The sequence below is a fragment of the Drosophila miranda genome (genome assembly GCF_003369915.1).
Source record: "Drosophila miranda strain MSH22 chromosome Y unlocalized genomic scaffold, D.miranda_PacBio2.1 Contig_Y2_pilon, whole genome shotgun sequence".
Lineage (NCBI taxonomy): Eukaryota > Metazoa > Arthropoda > Insecta > Diptera > Drosophilidae > Drosophila > Drosophila miranda.
The window spans coordinates 26,435,262-26,458,739 of record NW_022881614.1 but is presented as its reverse complement, the minus strand read 5'-3'; the positions used below and the strand labels follow the sequence as shown (position 1 = coordinate 26,458,739).

The 23,478-nt window shown below is 45.7% G+C and overlaps 2 protein-coding genes across 4 annotated transcripts; one reads left to right on the top strand and one right to left on the bottom strand.

Moving 5' to 3' along the window:
- Nucleotides 1-7,818: 7,818 nt before the first annotated feature.
- LOC117193416 lies at nucleotides 7,819-13,935 on the top strand. 3 transcript variants are annotated; one of them, XM_033398168.1, is made up of 4 exons: nucleotides 7,819-7,968; nucleotides 8,030-8,647; nucleotides 8,706-9,438; nucleotides 9,516-13,935. In XM_033398168.1, exon 4 carries the CDS (start codon nucleotides 12,212-12,214, stop codon nucleotides 13,859-13,861), a length of 1,650 nt encoding a protein of 549 aa, XP_033254059.1. In that variant the 5' UTR covers nucleotides 7,819-7,968; nucleotides 8,030-8,647; nucleotides 8,706-9,438; nucleotides 9,516-12,211; the 3' UTR covers nucleotides 13,862-13,935. The 3 variants fall into 3 exon arrangements, with proteins under 3 accessions (XP_033254059.1, XP_033254058.1, XP_033254060.1); XM_033398167.1 differs by having other exon boundaries at nucleotides 8,706-13,935; XM_033398169.1 differs by having other exon boundaries at nucleotides 8,693-13,935.
- A 5,857-nt stretch (nucleotides 13,936-19,792) lies between these two features.
- LOC117193298 lies at nucleotides 19,793-21,309 on the bottom strand. Its single transcript, XM_033398037.1, has 4 exons — nucleotides 21,056-21,309; nucleotides 20,594-20,993; nucleotides 20,419-20,521; nucleotides 19,793-20,337 (listed from the first exon to the last, which is right to left on the bottom strand). The coding sequence occupies exons 1-4, from the start codon at nucleotides 21,239-21,241 to the stop codon at nucleotides 19,998-20,000; spliced, it is 1,029 nt and encodes a 342-aa protein (XP_033253928.1). The 5' UTR covers nucleotides 21,242-21,309; the 3' UTR covers nucleotides 19,793-19,997.
- Nucleotides 21,310-23,478: the final 2,169 nt, after the last annotated feature.

Below are 23,478 nucleotides of genomic sequence, written 5' to 3'. Positions count from 1 at the left end.
GACAGACAGGGCCCAATCGACTCGGCTATTGATGCTGATCAAGAATATATATACTTTATGGGGTCGGAAAAAATTCCTTCTGGACGTTACACACATCCACTTTTACCACAAATCTAATATACCCCAATACTCATTTTGAGTATCGGGTATACAAAAAATTAATAGAAAACGTATTCCTAGCGTACATACACATATGAATATGAGTAGCTATTAGTTTTACGGCAGTACTGCTGCCAATGGTAAGGCCAATTAGAAGCGAATGCTGCTATTTTGTGAACACTCTGCGATGCCCTAAAATGGTGCGAAAGTAATTAAATCCAAATAACGAACAGTAGAAGCGGGAGATCGAATGGAACTTCCGAATTGGAACACGTTCCTCGGATCGTTGGAGGCTATTATGTAAATTCGGCCTCAATATCGGGCCTCTCATCAAACCCTATTGCTGGGTCACCCAAGTTTAACTTAAACTAGAGCCAATTATTAGTTGATTGATTAGATTATACAGAGGTTTGAAACCCCTTCGTATCTAGCTGCGATTAATGTGAACTATTGTTTGATTTGCTGCTGCGGAAAGACACTGCAGAACATAAGGCAAAGTCGATTAACAAGCTGATAAGAAAGTAAATTGTACTATTTTTTTCAAAATAGTATTTTGTAAATCTATTTGTTACTAAGGCTAAAGCTAGTCGAAGCAAAGGTAATTATACCAAATAAAACGCAAATGGCAAAAATAGAACATCATGACCAACAAAACACAATCTCAATTCATTCTTCTTCCAGTAATGTTAGGTTAGGTTAGGTTCAGGCGGTAGCCTGGGGGAGTGATGAAACCCTCCCAAGCTCACTTGGACCTGTAGAAGGTCCGTTGTGGTGCCGCAAGGGCGTGTGCCCCTTCCCAGTGCCTAAAAACCGTGGAGAAACAGGCTGTTGCAAATTAAGGGCAGTCCCATCCGGAGGCTTGGATGAATCTGGACAAGGTCCCCGGTTTGATTTCGGACAGGTCCGAAATGTCTGTGAGGAAAGCGGCCCCGAGAATACGAAGACGACGATTTCCAAGGGCCGGGCAGTGGCAGAAGAAGTGGGGGACCGATTCCTCCTCTTCCTCGTCGCGACAACTCCTGCAGAAGTCGTTAGGAGGGATTGACAGTCTAGAGGCATGAGTGCCAATCTGCCAGTGTCCCGTAATGGCTCGAGTAACTGCAGAGCACTGTGCTCTGCTGAGCCTATACAGCTCGGCTGAGCGCTTCTTCGATCGATATGGCCATATCAATCTTGAGATTTTACAGGAAACGGTTTGCTGCCATCTCCTATTGGCATTTTGCTCGAACAATTCGTGCGTGAGGAGCCTGCACGTAGCCAGAGGCATCGCTACCTGCTCCCTCTCCATAAGGAGAGGAATTGTAGTACCCTGCCTTGCTAGCTCGTCGGCGGCGTCGTTCCCCTCGGTGTCCCTGTGGCCTGGGACCCATATAAGGAAGAGGTCTAACTGATCTGCGATCTCGTTCGACGATATTGAGCCTAGAGCTTTAATAGCTGCTTGGCTGTCCGAGAAAACGCACACTAAGCGCGTGTCTAGAAGTAGTTTGGAGACGATGGAAATGGCCTCCTTGATGGCTACAACCTCCGCTTGGAACACACTGCAGTGGTCCGGGAGCCTGAAGCAATGACTGATGTTCAGCTCGCTGCAGTAGACTCCGCGGCCGTCTAGCTTTGAGCCATCAGTGTAGAAGTGAACCGCATTTGCGGGTCCTGGTTCGCCCATCTTCCAGTCCTCCCTAAGTGGGATTGATACCTGGAAAGGCGTCGAGATGTGATCACTAGGGACACAATAATCTGTCCTCTCTGGTAATTGCGGGTGTCTCGTCAGGATTCCCGAGTGCCCAACCGCGGACGCTTTCCACAGTCTGGCTTCTCTGCTGAGTTTATTGAGGCATGTCCTTTTGTCTAAGGCTGGCCCCCATACTACCGCTCCATAGAGCATGATCGGTCGTATGATGGTGGTGTAAAGCCACCGAACTATATAGGGGGTCATTCCCCATCTTAGTCCGATGGCTTTCCTGCAAGTATAGAGGGCTACTGTGGCCTTCTTTACTCTATCCTCTATGCTCAATTTCCAATCGAGCTTTCTATCGAGGATTAGATCAAGATACTTGGCGTTGTTGCTGAAGATTAGCGCTTCCCCACATAGTCTTGGGGGAATCAGTGCCGGAACTTTGTACTTCCTAGTGAAGAGCACCAGTTCCGTTTTAGACGGGTTGACGCCTAGACCGCATTTGTCTGCCCATTTTGACATCTTCATGAGAGTGCTTGTCAGGCACTTACACAGCGTCTGCGGGAATTTACCCGAGAATGCTATAGCAACATCGTCCGCATACGCCACCACGCGGCAGCCCTCTATCTCCCGCAGCAGTTCGTTCACTGCCACGTTCCATAGGAGGGGCGAGAGGACTCCGCCCTGCGGGGTGCCTCTACTGACAAATCTGGTGGAAGTTGACGTCCCCAGTGATGCCTCAACCGTCCTGCATTGTAGCATCTGATCGACCAGGCTCACCGTCCGGGAGTCAACCCCCAGGTCCGTCAGTGCATCCGTGATGGCGGTCGGGAGGATGTTATTAAAGGCGCCTTCTATGTCGAGGAAGGCTACCAGGGTGTACTCCTTACAGTTAAGGGACGCTTCTATGATCGATGTGATCGTGTGTAGGGCCGTTTCGGTGGATCTTCCTTTCCGATAGGCATGCTGGGAGTCTGAGAATAGACTAGGCGGAATATTTACCGTGAGATGCATCCCCAAAAGCCGTTCCATCGTCTTCAGAAGGAAGGACGATAGACTTATGGGTCTGATATCTTTGGGGGCAGTGTGCGAGGGCTTGCCTGCCTTGGGGATGAAGACGACTTTGGTATGAAGCCAGGTTTCCGGGATATATCCATGGGAGAAGATTCCCTCGTATATCCTTTTGAGCCAATTAGTGGCTTTTTGTCCAGCGTGAATCAGTTGGGCAGGGATGATGAAGCTTTTTATTGCCCAGGAAATGTTCTCCTGGCTTAGCAGGTTCATGATAACACTTGAGGCAACGGAGGGAGCCGCGATGTAGTGTGGTCTGTTTTCATCGCAGCCGGGAAAGTGGGTGTTAAGGAGAAGATTTAGCGACTCATTGCTGGACGTTGTCCATGATTGGTCGGCGTTCTTCAGGTAGCCCAGAGTGGGTGTAGTCTTCGAGAGAACTTTGCGCAAGCGCGAGGCTTCCGAGTTATTCTCAATGTCACTACAGAACTTACGCCATGAGGCGCGTTTGGCTTTCCTCAGTTCTTTATTGTAAACTGACAGACTGGCCTTGTAATCGGCCCAGTTCTGCTCAGCGTTTTCAGCCTTAGCTTTATTGAAGAGTCTTCGGGAGGCTTTCCGGAGTTCCCTCAGTTTCGGATTCCACCATTCAGGTTTCTTCCGGCCTCTGCTCTTGCTAGAGGGGCAGGATTTATCGAGCGCCTCATTGCAGGCGTCGGTAAATAGTTTAACAAGATGAGTCGTGGCTTCACTGGAGATCTCCTCCTCAGGTGGAGTCTCAGGGAGAACTCGACAGAGGTGGTCTGAGTACCGAGCCCAGTTTGTCCGCCTAAGGTTCCGAAATTGAGCTGGTCTCGGTAGTGAAAAAGAGAATACGGTTTCCACGTACCTGTGGTCCGAGAAGGAGTGCTCTTCCAGGACCCTCCAGGATACGATGTTCCCGTGTAACTCATGAGAGGCAAGTGTGAGGTCCAGGACCTCCTTGCGGTTTTTAATAATGAAGGTGGAATCACTCCCCCTATTTAAAAGGACCATCTGGGTGGTCAGTAAATAGTTGAAAAGGTACTCACCCCTTTCGTTGGTGTCAGTGCTTCCCCACTGGCAGTGGTGTGCATTGGCGTCGTACCCTACGATTAGGCCGGTGTCCTTGGCCTCGCAGTCTGTGATTAGCGCCCTGAGCGCCTGTGGAGGGGGGTCTGGTTGGTCGTGACCCATGTACGTGGAGCAGATTCTCAGTAAGCACCCCTGGCCTTCGAGGCTCACTGCTGTTTGGTCTTCATTGCTGAAATTTGGGAGCAAAAATAAGTGCAAATCTCTTTTTGCAAGGATGCAGGTGCGAGTTTTACCTGCGGAGTCAGCTACGTATAGCTTATAGTCAGGAGTCCTCAGACCAGAGACCCTGTTTCCGAGGATCCAGGGCTCCTGAATGAGGACTATGTCGGCTCCACCCTTGGCTAGGTGGAGCAAGAGAGCAGCGCATGCTGCCTTACAATGGTGGAGGTTTATCTGCAGGAGTATCAGTGACATTCCTGAGGTTCACCTCCACCATTGTCCTGTCGTGGTCGCTCTCCGAAGAGTCCAACTCCTCCGCGACCCCGATGTGCTTGAGATCCCTAGTGAGATCGCTCAAGTCTGACACGTAACCATCTAGGATGTCATCCGACACCACTGATGCCAGGTCTGACACCGCAGGCTTGATCTCCATACTAGGGATCTCCGGGGGCTCCAGGTCTGGCTCGACCGTCGGTTGCATGCCATTGGAGTCGGACTTGTACGGTACTACGACTACCTTCTTGTAGCCGTAGTCCACAGCGCCCTCCGTGTCGTGGAGAAGTCTGACCGACTCCTCGTTCAGGACGAGGATGATTTGGCGCCTCTGCCCGTTGCTCTCCTCTACCTTGGCCACCTTCCAATCGGCTGTGGGAAGGTGGGGGTTGCAGACCTGCAGTATCCGGAGAATCTTATCCGGCTCTGCAGGCTTCGCCGAGAGCCACGCTATGGCCCTCGGCTTGCTAGGGAAGTCCTCCCTCATCACGACCTCCAGCTGGGCTCCTGGGTAGACCTCCTTGAGCGACGCTACCGCCTTCGAGTAGAGGGCCGCCGAGCGAGCATCTTGGCAGGCGATGGCTTTCACCCTGCCTTGGTGCCACCCGGCTTCCTCACACTTGGGCGGTGGTCCTCCATTCTCCTCCAACTCCTGGAGGAAACGGTCTTGGAGCTCGTTTTCCACGAGGTGCCACTTGTCCCTAGGGATCTGCCCGTCTTTAGAGCCCCTGTCTGGGACTCCAATCTGGGCCAGGAACACCAGGTCGTCGTTGCCCAGGATGAAGGCCGCACGTCTTTTGTCTTGGAACTTGGGCCTATCTTTCGAGGCAGAGGCGCCGCCTGCCGGAGTTGTCAAGGGGTTCCCGGTCCCAAGGGGTCCGCCAGCCGCGATATCGCTCTGCATGGTCGCCCCCCCGACGTGGATTGGCCCGATTGGCTTTTCGGTCCTCTCCTCACAGCGCCTGCTGCCTCGAGACGGTGGACCGACTTAATCTCCTTCCCCGTCTTTTTGGGCACTGGTTTCCCAGATGCGTTTGTAGAGGGATGGTCTTTTCCCCAGTAATGTTTACATTCTGGAATTACGCTCATAGCCTTGCTTGCCTTGCCCGATAAGGCATGAATCATCTGATTCATGATACAGTGATGTGATGCGTGCTCTGCTCATGGATGTGGATCGGCTGTTTGTGATTTACAATTTATATGACCATTCCATTCAAAATGGCGACATTGGACGTACTTCAAATCACCATATTATATTTGCGAACTATCTAATCAATTTTTGAGAATTTATGAGTTCCTGAATTATGGCAAGTGCGCCAACCGCTAGACACGTGAATCGGGGACAAGCGTTGGATGAGCCATTTCCTCCGGAGGTGTGTCGGAGAAAACCTAGTGGAACACTCATTCGCGCGCAGACTACGAAACTGAATGCGTAACCCTTATCTATGAGAATTCCGGTGGTTTTGACGTATTAAGATATCATTCTATTTTCCAGATAGTAAGTTCAAGCGAGCTGAACGTCGTACTACACCAGAAGCCATGTGTAAAGTTCGATTCGTTGGCCAGAATGGCCCTCTCGTCCCATAAATAAATGGCCTCGCCCTATCTCTAAGTGCCGGGCTTGCTGTAATTTCTGTCTGCAGTTGCATTTGCACTTGAAATTTGTCTGCCACCCTTTTAAAAATTGCGCCTATTCGATTGATTAAAATCGATATGTCGGTTGCTGCTGCAATCAATTGGAACGATTCCGTCTTACTTTTTTTTGTTTTTTCTTTTCTCGCTAAAACCTTGTTTTAGGCAAAATCCAATAAAAGCAAGTATTTAAAATCAACCAATCAAGTAGAAAATTGATTCATAAATGGCTTAAAATTATGTGGGCAGAGCTAATGGTTTTAGTTAGGCAGCATTATTCAACGGAATAAAGAAATTGAACAATTGGAACGATTTTTCTCTTACGATTTATTACGTTTCATTTGTTTGACCTTTTTCGCTAAAACCTTCTTTTAAGCAAAATCCAATAAAAGCAAGTAATAAAAATAAGCCAGTTAAGTAGAAAATTGATTTGTTAATCGTATAAAACTAGTTGGGCATGGCTAAATGTTCTATATAGATGGTAACATTCGACGGAAGATCAAAAACAAGGAATATGTATAATATAACTTGAACTCGTCAGTATATTTACGGTATATTTTTAAATGAGACGGCATGTTTCGGTATATTTCTGACTGTCGGATTTATTTTATCAATAAGTCCGCGGTCGCACTGGCCCTAAATTCGAAAAAAGGATTATTAAAAAAAGGTAAAAACGTTGTTCAACACTGGTATGGCGCGTACCTAAAATTGTTTGCGGAAGGAAAAAATTAACATATTTCAAGACGTTCGCTGATAGTTTTAATCAAAAAGACATTTTCCGAAGCTTCTGGAGGCGCCTCACACGCCTACGAAGACGGCCCGAAGAAATTCCCAAAGCTTCATCAATTAAGTCGAAAAACCTGGAATGTACTGCATGGCGTTCCGGAATAACTCTTAAAACGGCTCTTGGAACTCCGTCTGGACACTGAGAAGCATGGCAAGCATAGGAAAGACAAGGATGGCCACGGACAAGGCGACGGGAGTTAAAATTCGCATGGAAACGCTGAAAAAAAGGGAAGGAGAAGCTAAATCCGCCATGCGGGTAGGAGTAAAGATGGCGGCAAAAACGGCTCCGCAGCTTTTGGCTTCTAAACTGCTGTGCAAGAAACCAAACTTGTCGACGAACGTGTCGACAAACGTGTCCACAAACACGACAACAAGCATGACATCAAACATTTCTACGACGAAAGAGAGAGAGAGAAGACTGACGCGGTTTGTGTGGCTTCCGTGAGTACGAAAAACGGAAATAACCGCAAAATCATCGTTAACAAGTATTATGAGGGGCATAAAGCCCCATACATTGTTTGTATCGACAAAATGAGTGCGAATAATGCCATAATTGCTATAAACCAGTCTGATCTATCCGATCTGCTGCTGAAACAGGGCATTAGCGATATCGAGGAGGTTGCTAGAATGGGCTATGGCAGGTGCAAGATTGTGTGCGGGTCGGCGGAGTGTGCAAACGGGCTAGTGGAAAACAGTGTTTTCGCTGCTCAAGGGTACTCAACCCGAATCTTTAGGCACTTCGTCCAAAAAGCAGGGTTAATTTTTGGGATCCCCGGGCACTACTCGGAGGAACAGCTAGCGGAGCTTGTAACAGTGACATATCACAGAAGTCTGGGTCCAAAACATCGTTGCTCTAGCTCTTATAGTCTTTGAGCACTAGGCGCTGAAGGGGACGGACAGACGGACGGACGGACAGACGGACAGACAGACAGGGCTCAATCGACTCGGCTATTGATGCTGATCAAGAATATATATACTTTATGGGGTCGGAAACGATTCCTTCTGGACGTTACACACATCCACTTTTACCACAAATCTAATATACCCCAATACTCATTTTGAGTATCGGGTATAAAAATGGTATTCACTGCGAAAACGTAAACAATGATTGTGACAAAATTAACAAAAAACAAAAACAACAACAGAACAGCTCGGAAGGACAGCAGACCAAATTTTCGAAAAACTTATAAATAAAATGGATTTGCCAGAAAACTCCTCCAGTGGTACGTTGAATAGATATATTTGTTTTTTATTGTTTATAATATATAATATTACACAATGCAGCAAACAAGAGAACAACAGCAGGCGGCAGGGTGAAATGGAGTGCCGCGCTTGAGAGCCTTCTGATTGACATATGGAAGGAGAAAATTTAAGATTTGCGCGGACCACGCAAAAATTCACATGTGTAAATTAAGTTGTCCGTATGTCCAAGTAGCCTTAGCTGCTTGATGCGGTGGTCCTCGTGCGGGTTCCGTGGTATAGAATCCTTTATGAAGATTATGTTGGAGAGATGTCTCTTATCACTGGCCTTGTGGTACAGTGGTATAGAATTAATACTTCAAAGTGTTTACGGCTGGTTGCCGGAGCAAGGTTTATTAACAAGCGTTAGCTTTCGTTATAAGAACAGAACTAAAACTAGGAGCCACCAGCAAGCTGGGGCATAAGCTGAATCAAAAGTATTTAATTGCCAAAGAATGCAAAGCTACAAAATATATGTACTTAGAGCTACAAAGCTACAGTCGGTAAGCCGACTTGGCATAAGCGATAATGCTGATCTTGCGGCATGTGCAAGATATCAGATTACCGCCGGTTGACCGTCACATTCAGGGCGCTGAACTGAAGTTCGCTGATTTGGCATCTTGAGTGCAAACAACATGGAGCAGAGCACATTGGACAACGACAGTAAGTTTTATTAATTTATTGCTAAAAAAATATATTTCATTTAAGGTGTTCATTGCAGATCCTGATGAGTACTTTTCGGATATTATTGAGATGGATCTTGTAGCTCCAGCACCTTGTCTGGGCGTCCGCCAAAGAAAAAGAAAAAGACCGACATTTCGTGGCTGGCAGAGATCGTGTAACGGTTGCGGTTGGACAATACCGATTCAAAATAGGTTATCGCTATGGTGCTCGGATATCGCATGCAATAACCTTGGGCCAATTATCGCTGCAGGGCATAGTATAGTTGGGGTGGGTGCAAGCAAGCTCGAGGTAGGGAACAGCTGAGCTGAGCTGCCGTAAGGGCTGTGCAGCGCATCGCAACGGAGCTTTCGAAGCCGAGCTTTAAGATCGGTAAGCTCTTATTTAAGCAGTGCAAAAGCACCAGAACGTTCTCTTTCGAAAATTTGAATCTGTGCAGCCGGTGGCTATCTCCGCGTCGGTAGCAAATACATAACTAAATCGACCACGTGTAAGCCCAAAAGAAAAGAAAAGTAATCCAAATAAGGGCCACAAAGACAAAAGAAAAGAAATAAAACGGAACGGGGAAAATCCCACACGGTGGGCGCGCCGCAAAAATCGGTCGAAAATTAATAATCGTGCGCCGAGAAAACTGGCAAGAAACTACCCTGGCGAAAAGTGCATATTTGCCTCGCCTCGCCAGCAAGTGTTGTTCTTGTTGCAAACCCGTGCGTCCCGCAGCTCTGCCAGGAGAACCCAACGCTCGTGTCTCCGTGGAAAAGTCCGAAAAACTGGTATGTTACAGTGCCCTGTAGGGAAAAGTTAGATTTTTTTCTTAGCCCTCGTGGTTTTGGTTCTGTTTCGCCCATAGGGCCCTGGCCCCGAGCGGTAGCCACCCGGCTCTCCCCAAAGTTCTGCCCCACCCACACCAAACTCCCACCCTTGACGGGAGTACTCTTCGGAGTCGACCTTGGTGTGGGGCGGAGATTTTTTTGTCCCGTTTGGAGTCGTTGAAGCATCCACCTGCCCGGCGACATAACCTCCACCGGCCATCGCCCTGGCGCCATATCTAACGTACGCGCATAGAGGGCATAGAGGGCATAGAGATCACCCCCCCTATGCGCCGCTAACTCGCTGTCTGCGACGGCCTAGAAGACGCCGCCACGGATCCGGACCCAGATTTCGTAGCATAGTGTAGTTTTAATTGTAATTTTTTTTGGTTCCTTCTGAGCCCTTATATGACTATGTAACTTTCCTTAACTCTGCGTCACAGTCCTACCTCGATAGGCGGGAATGTGAAAGTTCTCAAAGCGGAATTTATTTTTTCGGGTTGGGGACCGAAAAACTTAATCATAAAGTAACAGACTACAAAAAACAAAAAAAAACAAAAAAAACACAAAAAACCTTTTTCATACCCCCCCTATTTACCAATCCCCCTTCGCCCTGGGCACACATTAACATGGTTTCCACAGCTCCACAACGAAAGGCGCCTTTCAGCGAGGGACCACTGTATTAAAGCCGTAAGTGACCCAATTTCAATTTTCTCCTTTGCGCCTGTCTTCGTCAAAACCTAAAACGCATGAGCAGCGGCCAGCCGCTGCTGATAAGAGAGCGCAACGCTTGCGTTCCACACGCTCGAAGCTTTTCGGTCTCTTCGGTGCCATTCTGCTAAGCTTGCCTTGCTCGCATTCCCTGCATTCTTTTAATGCATGGAAACGTAGCCAAGCTATACACTAACCAACATAGAAAAAAAAACATCTCCTCAACCCAGAAAAAAAAAAAAATATAAATTTATAATGTTTAATTAAATTTCGTTTTGGCTCACCATTGCTGATCGCAGGTATGACCCCCGCTGCTTTTGAAAATTTTTTTGATTTTTATTTTTTTTCCTTTATACATACCTAGTTTACTTATTTCGAATATCCTATATTATATTCCTATCTTTTCTATTTATACTCCACCGTTTATATATACCTATATCTATAAATTTTTTTTTTCTCCTTAGGGATTAAGCCTCCTATTTTTTTTGCATTCCACTAAAAAAATTTTTTTTTGAGTTGCCTGCTGATTGTAGTTTAATACTTGTGTTATTTTTGGAAGTGAAACTTGGTTTGCTAGTTTTTGATTGAAGCAACATGTCTATGATGAAGTACAACGAAATATATTGAATGTTATTAGCAATGAACATGGAGTAGACTTATAATTTCCAAGGGACAGGGTGACGTAATGGGGTAGGGTAAGAATTTTAGGGATTTCCAGAACCTTCGCACCACTGGAAATCATGGAAGGGTGGGTATAGAATCGTGTGGGTCGACTTCCATCGCAAGACCTCACGCCCGCGAGAGTTTGGAACACGCCGACGAAAGCCACTAGTACTTTTCGGGTAAGCCCTATGATTGTGCCATTTAATGTCCGTTATGCTCGGAATAGGCATAGTGTTGTTTTCGGAGTTCGCTCCCGGTAGAGTCACGGGATTCTAAAAAATTTAAAGTTTATGTAGTAGGAGTCGAGACGCGGTCAAACGAACCCCCCCCAAGTTACCGAATGAGCACGGAACCAAAGAATCCCCCCCGGCCGTGACCTCGACATCCCCTCCAATCCATCCCCTACTCACGGATAGAAATATCTCGTGGAAATGTTACATAAATTTTTGGCGCCCAACGTGGGGCCCTAGCCAAAGTTATAGTGACAGTAAAAAGTATTGGTAACTTTAGCAACAAAATCAGCTATTGGCTCGTCCCACCTATTGCTCGTTTGTATTCATATGCTTAATGCTGACTTTAGTTTTCTCTAAACGATCTGGTCATTGCTCCGATACAATTTCAGAATATTGCGGATTCTGCTTGGATCCTAATACTGGTTGTTCCTCTGAGTTTTATGGGGAGGTCGTCGAGTCTACGACGAAGGGAAGCTTAAGTGATCATCCGGAATTGAGAAAGTAGTTCCCATGTTGACGCATCCTGTCGGGCTAGTCAAACTTGTTGTCTGGAATGTGTATATATGCTGCTTGCGTATTCATACCGAACAAGCGAGATTGGTTTAGGTCGCGTCCGTCAAGCTACAGTTCATTCAGCGGATATTAGTTTCAATAGATTGAATTGTGAGGTTGATTCGGATTTGGTATTGTTACTCTTTGCGCATAGCATACGGTTGAATACAATTGCAGAATATTGCATATTTGGTTTCGGCCGGATATCAGTACTGATTGTCCCTGTACGGGTGATGGAAGCACAGAGATGGCGGTCCCAGATTTGGTCTTCACTCATACCCTTACCATTGGCGGGTATTATTCCAGCGGCAGCGGTGGCTGCATATGGTTGTCTGGAACTAGCGCGTATGCTGCTTGCGTATCCTTGCCGAATCATATGTGGACACTTAAACCAGTGCACTGATACTAAGACAATGCAAATTAGAAACCATAGCCCAAACAAAATCAATTCTTTTGTCGCTGTTCCAAAGATTCGCAACTCCTATCCCTATCTTATTATGTCACCCATTAAATGTCACCCTAGGAAAAATTTGGTAGAATATAGAAAAAAAATAAAAAAAAAATAAAACTTAATAAAAATGCCGCTGCGACATAGTCCTCAGCAAAACAATCCGCTGAGTTCGGAAAACTTTTGCGGCATTTGTTGCTCCGAAATGTCCAATACTCAGCCGTGTTTTTGTACTCCGTGCAATCACGTTTTCCATAAAGCATGTCTGGAAGAATGGTTCCCTCATCACGATGATTGTCCGAACTGTAGCGGAGTATGTACGTTATCTCAAGCAAAACTAGTTGTTGGCAATTGTTCTCCAAACAAGCCGCAGCCGGAACCAACAGAATTACCCGGTCCCTCGGGAATTACTACTCGAAGTCTTGCCAAAGCTTTGGAGGTCGTACAGACCCCGGCAAATGGACATTGTCAGCCAGAGACGGGAAAGATATCCGAGGGAAATGGCAAGAATACCCAATTGAGCCAACTTCCAACTGTAGGTTCAGTCCCGGTAGAACGAACCACTAGGCCAACTCGTTCCAAAAGAACTCGAGCACCAGCCAAAAAGCAGGTCCCGAAGTTCCCGCCAGGTCGATCTTCCGGACCGGAAGTAGTGTGTTTGTCGGGATTGGATGCTAGCCGTAGCTCCAATCAGACTGAAGCTCCGTCAGCTAAGGTCGCCACTCACTCTAGCCCTTGGGAAGCACCCAACGCACGGACAGCCCCTCTAAGCCAGGGGTTGGACTTGGATGTCCTCCAACAGATAATTGAGCGCACTGTGGCCAGAGCCATATCCACTTTGCAGATTCAGCCGCCAGCGAGTCCGCAGGAAGGGTATGCGAGGCCAAATATCCCAACACCAGTTTCATGTATAAACAGCATGACTAGCCTGCGAACGGCCAAGACGGCCAACATTATGCAAAAGTGGAATGTTCCTTTTGATGGTTCTACCGAAGGTTTAGGGGTAGAAGAATTCATTTACCGAGTCAAAACATTAACCGATGAAACCTTGGATAGCGATTTTCTCGGCCTTTGCAAATATTTGCACATCTTGCTGGTTGGCAAAGCGCGCGATTGGTATTGGAGATACCACAAGCAGGTAGATCGCATCGTTTATACAGAATTTTGTGCAGCTCTTAGACAACAATATAAAGACTATCGTTCGGAGTTTATGAGCAAGGAATTGATTCGAGCTCGAAAGCAACACGTCGGAGAACCCTTTGTCGCTTTTCACGACGCCGTGGCTGGTCTTATAGATAAATTTGGCATTAAAATGGCGGAAGAGGAATTAATAGAAATATTAAAAGCAAATTTGCTTCCCGACACCCGTCACAAAATCTTATATCAGTCCATTAGCTCAGTTGGTCAATTGAGAAGATTAGTACAGATGCATGAAAATCTAGTGCAGGAGTTACAGAAATCTGACAAGTCTCGGCCACCGGTCGGCCGTCGTTCGATACATAGTCTGGAGGAATCGCGCCCTGAAAGCGATCAAGAAGAGTATGAGGATATCAGCGTAGAGGCCATTCAAAGTTCGACGGCTAAGCGTTCTTGTTGGAATTGTGAGGAGCTTGGACATGTGTGGGAAAATTGTATGGCAGATAGGCGGATATTTTGTTACGGCTGTGGAGCTCCGAATGTCTATAAGCCGCAGTGCCAAACATGCATTCGTAGAGCTTCGGAAAACCGTCAGAAGGGTGCATCCAACAACAGCCGGATGCCCCCAAAAAACCACCATTAATCTTGCCCGTTGACTTAGAGCGAGACAAGAAGAGTTTGGCTTCTTGTTGTGAGAAAAGAAAGGAAACGAATACGATCGGAAAGAGAGGTTGTCGGTTTTTACCCTATCCCGAACGATTTCATAAATATTTAGAGGTTCGAAACAGAATTTTTAATGAAAAACCACATGAAGCCCCAAAACGAATCCAGCGTTTAAGAAAATATTATGATAATGTCAAAAATAACCGTAGACTGTTAGTTTCCGCTATTATTAATAGTCCCAAGGATATGCGCAGTTATGCCGAAGTATCCTTTCTGGGTCGAACAGAACAGGGGCTGTTAGACACCGGCGCAAGTATCAGCTGTATAGGTGCTGAAGTAGCTCAGACTGATTTTTCATCCTTTTCTGAATATAAACGAATAAAAGCCACTGCAAAAACTGCAGATGGCCAAAGTCAACAGATACTGGGGGTATTAAATGTCATCATGCGTTATCGAACTATCGAGAAACCCATGAAGTTATATATAATTCCATCCCTGACACAAAATCTAATCCTAGGTCACGATTTTTGGAGATCCTTTTCGCTGGCCCCAGACATCATTGCAGCTGTCGAGATAAGTTCGAAAGACGAAGAGGCAGCCGAACCAGATCCCTTACGGTATCCTTTAACTAGGCAGCAAAACTAACAACTCGAGGTAGTTAAACAGTTATTTCCCAACGCGACGGAGGGACTAGGGCGTACGGCCTTGCTTAAGCATCATATCGATGTAGGTCAGGCCGCCCCCGTAAAACAACGCTTTTACCCGGTTAGCCCAGCGGTGGAAAAGTTGCTTTATGCTGTGGTAGATCGCATGCTCCAACTAGGCGTTATCGAACCGTCATCCAGTGCTTGGAGTTCGCCAATGCGACTGGTTCTCAAGCCCAACAAAGTCCGTCTGTGTCTCGATGCTCGAAGACTGAATGAAGTCACCCGTAAGGATGCCTACCCATTACCAAGTATCGATGGTATTTTTGGCCGGTTGCCCAAGGCAAATATCATAACCAAGCTGGACCTAAAAGATGCATATTGGCAGATCGAACTCTCTGAGGATTCCAAGTCACTAACTGCTTTTACGGTCCCGGGAAGGCCTTTATATCAGTTTAAGGTTATGCCTTTTGGCCTGTGTAACGCTCCATCCACTATGTGTCGTTTGATGGATGAGATCATTCCCCCGGATTTGCGTTACTGCGTCTTTGGATACTTGGACGATCTCTGCATCGTATCAGCAGATTTCTCTTCCCATCTAGCCGTGCTGGTTCGACTTGCTGAACAGTTCAGAAAAGCCAACCTGACTCTGAATATTAAGAAGAGTCAGTTCTGTGTCACCAGCGTAAATTATCTTGGATACGTCATCAGTAATGGAGGTATTTGCACTGATCCCTCCAAAGTAGCTTGTATAGTGAACTGGCCACCGCCAAGGAATCTAAAACAGGTTCGCGGTTTTCTTGGGGTCTGTGGCTGGTACCGGAGATTCATCCAGAATTTCTCTGAGCTATCCTGTCCTATCACCGAGCTTCTTTCCAACAAAAAGAAATTTATTTGGACCCCGGAAGCACAAGTCGCAATGAACTCTTTAAAAACCGTGTTGACTTCTGCTCCAGTGCTTGAAAACCCAGACTTCGAACAGAAATTTTTCCTCCACTGTGATGCTAGTGATTTTGGTATAGGAGCCGTGCTCGTGCAATTGGTGGATCTGCAGGAAAAGCCAATAGCGTTTATGTCGAAAAAACTAAGTCGTGCGCAACGTAACTATAGCGTTACGGAGCGCGAGTGCTTGGCCGTAATTCTGGCCATCGAAAAGTTCCGTTGCTATCTGGAACTGCAGGAATTCGAAGAGGTTACTGATCATTCCAGTTTGTTGTGGCTAATGCGCCAGCAAAACGTGTCGGGGAGGTTAGCTCGATGGATTTTTAGATTGCAGCAATTTAAATTCTCGATATCGCACCGAAAAGGAAAAGATCACATTGTCCCCGATGCTCTTTCCCGATTACATGAACCTGAAGTATCCGCAGTAGTGATGAGTCCTGTGATAGATCTCGAATCCGATGCCTTTCAGGATGAGAGCTACCAACAGTTAAAAGAACAGTATCAGAAAAATTCCTCTCAACTGCCCGATCTGAAGATTATCGACCAATTTCTGTACATTCGAACCGAACACGCAGATGGAAAGGCGGAGCAAGACAGTCGAACTTGGAAGTTATGGGTTCCCGAGCGATTGAAGACCGACGTTCTTAAACAAGCTCATGACAATCCTACTTCAGCGCATGCCGGCATGCAAAAGACCATAGAAAAAGTTCGAAGAAGTCTGTTTTGGCCCGGCTTAGCTAAAGATGTTCGAGAGTATATTCGTAGTTGTGAGGTGTGCAAAGCATGCAAAGCTCTTAATTATACTCTGCGGCCACCCATGGGAAACCACATACCAACTTGTCGACCATTTCAACGATTATACATAGATCTGCTTGGACCTTATCCACGCAGCAAAAATGGACATGTTGGTTTGCTAATTGTCTTAGATCACTTCAGTAAATACCAAGAAATTTACTTCCGTAGTAATCCAAGAATTTCTGCTAAAGCATATCTTTCATGCATATGGGGTGCCTGAAACTATTGTTAGCGACAATGGAAAACAATTCAAAGCTACAGAATTCAACGCATTCTTGACACAGCTGGGAATTAAACATATGTACACGGCACTATACTCTCCCCAAAGTAATGCGGCGGAACGAGTAAATCGTTCATTGTTAGCTGCCGTGCGAGCATATCTTCAGCAGGATCAGACATACTGGGATCAGCATCTCTCAAGTATATCTTGTTCGCTGCGATCGTCACTACATCAGTCCTTAGGTTGTTCACCATATCGAGCCCTGTTTGGCTTAGATATGCTCACTCATGGGACGGATTATAAGCTTCTGAAGGATTTAGACTTGCTGGAAGAACCCGTTGTCCCGGTAGCTAGGTCAGACAATTTAGCTCTAATTCGAAAAGATATACAGGGCAATATTAAGAAAGCGTATGAGCGCAACGTTGCTCAATACAATTTACGAGCCAAGCCTGTGTCGTTCCGAGAAGGTCAGGAAGTATTTCACCGAAATTTTTCCTTGAGCAAATTCACGCAAAATTTTAATGCCAAATTGGCTCCTAAATTTCTGAAATGTCGCGTGCGGAAAAAACTGGGTAATTGTTTCTACCTCCTGGAAAATCTGCAGGGCCGAGAAATAGGAACCTTTCATGCGAAAGACATTCGATCCTGATTCCCGCTAATATTCCGTCTAACGGTAGCATATTATCGGGTGGTGTAACGGTTGCGGTTGGACAATACCGATTCAAAATAGGTTATCGCTATGGTGCTCGGATATCGCATGCAATAACCTTGGGCCAATTATCGCTGCAGGGCATAGTATAGTTGGGGTGGGTGCAAGCAAGCTCGAGGTAGGGAACAGCTGAGCTGAGCTGCCGTAAGGGCTGTGCAGCGCATCGCAACGGAGCTTTCGAAGCCGAGCTTTAAGATCGGTAAGCTCTTATTTAAGCAGTGCAAAAGCACCAGAACGTTCTCTTTCGAAAATTTGAATCTGTGCAGCCGGTGGCTATCTCCGCGTCGGTAGCAAATACATAACTAAATCGACCACGTGTAAGCCCAAAAGAAAAGAAAAGTAATCCAAATAAGGGCCACAAAGACAAAAGAAAAGAAATAAAACGGAACGGGGAAAATCCCACACGGTGGGCGCGCCGCAAAAATCGGTCGAAAATTAATAATCGTGCGCCGAGAAAACTGGCAAGAAACTACCCTGGCGAAAAGTGCATATTTGCCTCGCCTCGCCAGCAAGTGTTGTTCTTGTTGCAAACCCGTGCGTCCCGCAGCTCTGCCAGGAGAACCCAACGCTCGTGTCTCCGTGGAAAAGTCCGAAAAACTGGTATGTTACAGTGCCCTGTAGGGAAAAGTTAGATTTTTTTCTTAGCCCTCGTGGTTTTGGTTCTGTTTCGCCCATAGGGCCCTGGCCCCGAGCGGTAGCCACCCGGCTCTCCCCAAAGTTCTGCCCCACCCACACCAAACTCCCACCCTTGACGGGAGTACTCTTCGGAGTCGACCTTGGTGTGGGGCGGAGATTTTTTTGTCCCGTTTGGAGTCGTTGAAGCATCCACCTGCCCGGCGACATAACCTCCACCGGCCATCACCCTGGCGCCATATCTAACGTACGCGCATAGAGGGCATAGAGGGCATAGAGATCACCCCCCCCTATGCGCCGCTAACTCGCTGTCTGCGACGGCCTAGAAGACGCCGCCACGGATCCGGACCCAGATTTCGTAGCATAGTGTAGTTTTAATTGTAATTTTTTTTGGTTCCTTCTGAGCCCTTATATGACTATGTAACTTTCCTTAACTCTGCGTCACAGTCCTACCTCGATAGGCGGGAATGTGAAAGTTCTCAAAGCGGAATTTATTTTTTCGGGTTGGGGACCGAAAAACTTAATCATAAAGTAACAGACTACAAAAAAAAAAAAAAAAAAAAAAACACAAAAAACCTTTTTCATACCCCCCCTATTTACCAACCCCCCTTCGCCCTGGGCACACATTAACATGGTTTCCACAGCTCCACAACGAAAGGCGCCTTTCAGCGAGGGACCACTGTATTAAAGCCGTAAGTGACCCAATTTCAATTTTCTCCTTTGCGCCTGTCTTCGTCAAAACCTAAAACGCATGAGCAGCGGCCAGCCGCTGCTGATAAGAGAGCGCAACGCTTGCGTTCCACACGCTCGAAGCTTTTCGGTCTCTTCGGTGCCATTCTGCTAAGCTTGCCTTGCTCGCATTCCCTGCATTCTTTTAATGCATGGAAACGTAGCCAAGCTATACACTAACCAACATAGAAAAAAAAACATCTCCTCAACCCAGAAAAAAAAAAATATATAAATTTATAATGTTTAATTAAATTTCGTTTTGGCTCACCATTGCTGATCGCAGGTATGACCCCCGCTGCTTTTGAAAATTTTTTTGATTTTTATTTTTTTTCCTTTATACATACCTAGTTTACTTATTTCGAATATCCTATATTATATTCCTATCTTTTCTATTTATACTCCACCGTTTATATATACCTATATCTATAAATTTTTTTTTCTCCTTAGGGATTAAGCCTCCTATTTTTTTTGCATTCTACTAAAAAAATTTTTTTTTGAGTTGCCTGCTGATTGTAGTTTAATACTTGTGTTATTTTTGGAAGTGAAACTTGGTTTGCTAGTTTTTGATTGAAGCAACATGTCTATGATGAAGTACAACGAAATATATTGAATGTTATTAGCAATGAACATGGAGTAGACTTATAATTTCCAAGGGACAGGGTGACGTAATGGGGTAGGGTAAGAATTTTAGGGATTTCCAGAACCTTCGCACCACTGGAAATCATGGAAGGGTGGGTATAGAATCGTGTGGGTCGACTTCCATCGCAAGACCTCACGCCCGCGAGAGTTTGGAACACGCCGACGAAAGCCACTAGTACTTTTCGGGTAAGCCCTATGATTGTGCCATTTAATGTCCGTTATGCTCGGAATAGGCATAGTGTTGTTTTCGGAGTTCGCTCCCGGTAGAGTCACGGGATTCTAAAAAATTTAAAGTTTATGTAGTAGGAGTCGAGACGCGGTCAAACGAACCCCCCCCAAGTTACCGAATGAGCACGGAACCAAAGAATCCCCCCCGGCCGTGACCTCGACATCCCCTCCAATCCATCCCCTACTCACGGATAGAAATATCTCGTGGAAATGTTACAATCGCCCAGGAGCGTCTCGAACAACAGAAGGACCACCACAGAAAGAAGGAGGAGCACGACGTTAGGCAGGAGAAGATGGTGCAGGACTTGATCAGCACCCAAACAAAATTCCAGAACGACTTATTAGAAGTTTTAAAAAATAAAAATAAATAAGTTTTTAATTTTCATTACGGTCTACACAATATTTTGCGATTGCAGATCGTATCTGTTCTGCTGACTGATTAAAGTCAGCAGAACTGTTGCTGGTATCGGGCTGTTCGCGCTGCTCATTTGTTGCAAGCTCCCAATTTTCATTAATCGCGCTGTTGTGCATATTTAATATATTGTGTAAAATACAACAGCTCATTATTATGGCGCTATTATTTTTGTTCCAGACCTTTTCCGATTATTCGAAATCTGGCTTTTAAATGCCCAAATGCATTTTCCACCACTCGCCTAGCTTTGGAAAGGTTGTAGTTAAACGTGCGCTGTTCCAAAGAGGCGACTGTGGAAAACGGGTAAGGTTTCATCAGCTTTTTAGAAAACCTAAATGCCGAGTTCCCGATAAGCATTACAGGGACGTTTACTCCGCTTATTTCCTTGGCTTTCTCTTGGAGTAATGCCGATGCTTCGATATGTTTTGCAAGGCTTGACTTCTGGTATATCATCGAGTCATTGCACCTTCCTGCGGAGCCGATATTTACATATGTAAATCTGTATCTAAAAAGAATCGGATTTAAATAATTTAGGACATTAAACCAACTTGCTAAATACATATTTTTGTGCAAGATATTTGCATACCTATAATCCACTAGGGCAAACAAGACTGTGGAATACCAGCCCTTATAGTTATGGTGGTCTACTGCCTCAGGTGCTGGTGGTTTTATTTCGATGTGGCATCCATCTAGAATAAAAAGGAAGTTTAAAAACCAATTTATATGTAAACATATTGCTGAAGTTCTTATTGATTTCCTACCAATTGCACCTAGGCACTGAGGAAACCCAATTGCCTCGAATCCCTTTACGCACTCATCAATTTTGTCGGAAGTTAGGTAATTGGGCGACATGTACTCCTTCGAAAACTCGTCGATAAGTGCTCTGCAAAACTCGTGCAGGATATTACACACACTGCTTGGAGCTACACCGAAAAGCCTGCCAACTGTTCGGTACTCAGAGGACGAGCCCAAAGTGTATAGCGCAATGGCGATGCGCTTTTCCAAAGGAATTGCAGCTCGGCAGTTGGTGTCCTTCTTTCGCAGCACTTCAAGCCGATTCACTAAAATATCAAAGCAGGGCCTCTCCATTCGGAAACTCTCTTTGAAAAACGCCTCGTTGTTTTCTGGTACATCTTTCTCCCAAAATGTCCCGAACCGCTTCTAAAACCATAAAATATGTCCTTGTACTTTAAACTATGGTTGAAGTTAGTAGAAGTACTCACAAACGACCATAATCTTCCTGGCTTTTGTGTTTTTATGGCAGTCATCTGGGTCATCTCATCCTCGTGAATGTTAAAGTCATCATCGTCATCATCATTGTTCATTGACAGCAACATTATTAGTTGGTGCAAGAAAATATTTTGCTGTTGAACCACAGCCGAAATAATTGCTATATCTTCATCATCCATTATAAGAACCAAGAATTAATAAATCTTCCGCGCAAATTTAATGAACTTGTTATTGGCATCAGCTGTTTTTGACGAGTCTCGAATCAACTTTCATAGAGATCGGTTGTGTCGCGCTTGTGCAAAGTGGTTTTCTTTATTCTGCTTTAGCGGAGCATTCTCTTGTGTGCTAAAAATAGCATACATCGTAAATTCGGGTGCTGCTTTGTGCGGTGTCGGCAATTGCACAAAAACAAAAAACACATTTGTGAACGTTTTTACAACTGTATTCACTGCCCTTCGGGCAAGACATTCCCCTCAGTCTGCGCACAGCCGCACAAGAGGGGCAATAAAAACTTCGCTTATCAGCTACGGTATAATGAATGCGAATAGTTCATCTGACTCTCGGCTTAGAAATAAGCGGACTGATCATGAGAGAATGCTTCTAATATCAGGCAAATTACCTTCTGAGATTCGTTCTGAGTACCGTTCAGAGGCTGAACGCTCTACATGCACAGAAACCACAACAACAGTAACATTCACTAGTGCCACCAACAACACCACCTACACCATGGCAACTGCTACAATAAGCAGTATCTGCCCTGCACTAAGCTTTGATAGCCAAGAAAACTCCATATCCACATGCCCCGACGACACTGAGGCAAAAACACTTCGCACTGCTGCCGAACGACTTCTGGATGCTCAAAAACGGAGAACGGGCAAAAGAAAAAACGATCAGACTTTGTCATCTAAATCTAAACGAGGGAGCGGCGGCCGGGACCTGGGCTTGCCCCCCACTACAAGCCAACAGGCAAACACCAACAACAGATTTTCCATTCTTGACACGAACATCCCAAGTGATAGTAATAATGAGGAAGTTCGGATGAATGTAGATGCAGACGCTGGAAATGACCAACTGGATGAACACCTTTATGAAGCAGTTAATACAGACCAGTGTCTTCAAGGAGAATCAACGAGCTCTGGTAATCAGCTTAAAGGCCCTCCAAAACCACCGCAAATAGTTGTCAATATTAGCAACTTAAATGACTTATTTGATGTCATAAAGGACGTTGCAAATTTGAATAACGTTGTCGTCAAAGCTAACCAGGGGGAAACGGTCAGAATCCTCCCCAAAGACAGTGATACCTATAAAGCAATTGTGGATTGTTTCGAAAATCCACAGAGATTGCTCAATGTCGTCGATGCCAGGATTTCGGCCACACAGCCAAATACTGCCGCCGACATCACAACTGTGCCAGATGCGGTGAAAATCACCAAACCTCACAATGCACACGCCCCCTAGATGCACAGCCAACCTGCATTCACTGCTCTGGAAGCCATATGGCCAGTTACAAAGGATGCCAATGGTATCAGGAGTTTCTACGGCGATCAATGGGCTCCGCAAAGAAGGCAATTAATACGAACAGGACGGGTCATGTCCCCTTAAATAATCAAGTGGCATATGCTTACTCTACCACACTTCCTGGAGACCAGCAACAGTTTCCTACCTTGCAGTCTAGTCACAAAAAGGGGGCTAATAGACCAACAATACAGCAGCACCAGCGAAATATTGTTCAGCACCAACCTTTGGTAGGCACTAGAAGTAATACAGGAGCCTCCTATGCTGCCGTAGCAAATGGTAATTCAAATGCAATACCTGCTACACCTGCTCAGCGTCGTTTTCATAGTCTACAAGCGCATCAGCCACAAGGATTGAATAAGGCAATTGAAGGCAATTAATACGAACAGGACGGGTCATGTCCCCTTAAATAATCAAGTGGCATATGCATACTCTACCACACTTCCTGGTGACCAGCAACAGTTTCCTACCTTGCAGTCTAGTCACAAAAAGGGGCTAATAGACCAACAATACAGCAGCACCAGCGAAATATTGTTCAGCACCAACCTTTGGTAGGCACTAGAAGTAATACAGGAGCCTCCTATGCTGCCGTAGCAAATGGTAATTCAAATGCAATACCTGCTACACCTGCTCAGCGTCGTTTTCATAGTCTACAAGCGCATCAGCCACAAGGATTGAATAAGGCAATTGAAGGCAATTAATACGAACAGGACGGGTCATGTCCCCTTAAATAATCAAGTGGCATATGCATACTCTACCACACTTCCTGGTGACCAGCAACAGTTTCCTACCTTGCAGTCTAGTCACAAAAAGGGGCTAATAGACCAACAATACAGCAGCACCAGCGAAATATTGTTCAGCACCAACCTTTGGTAGGCACTAGAAGTAATACAGGAGCCTC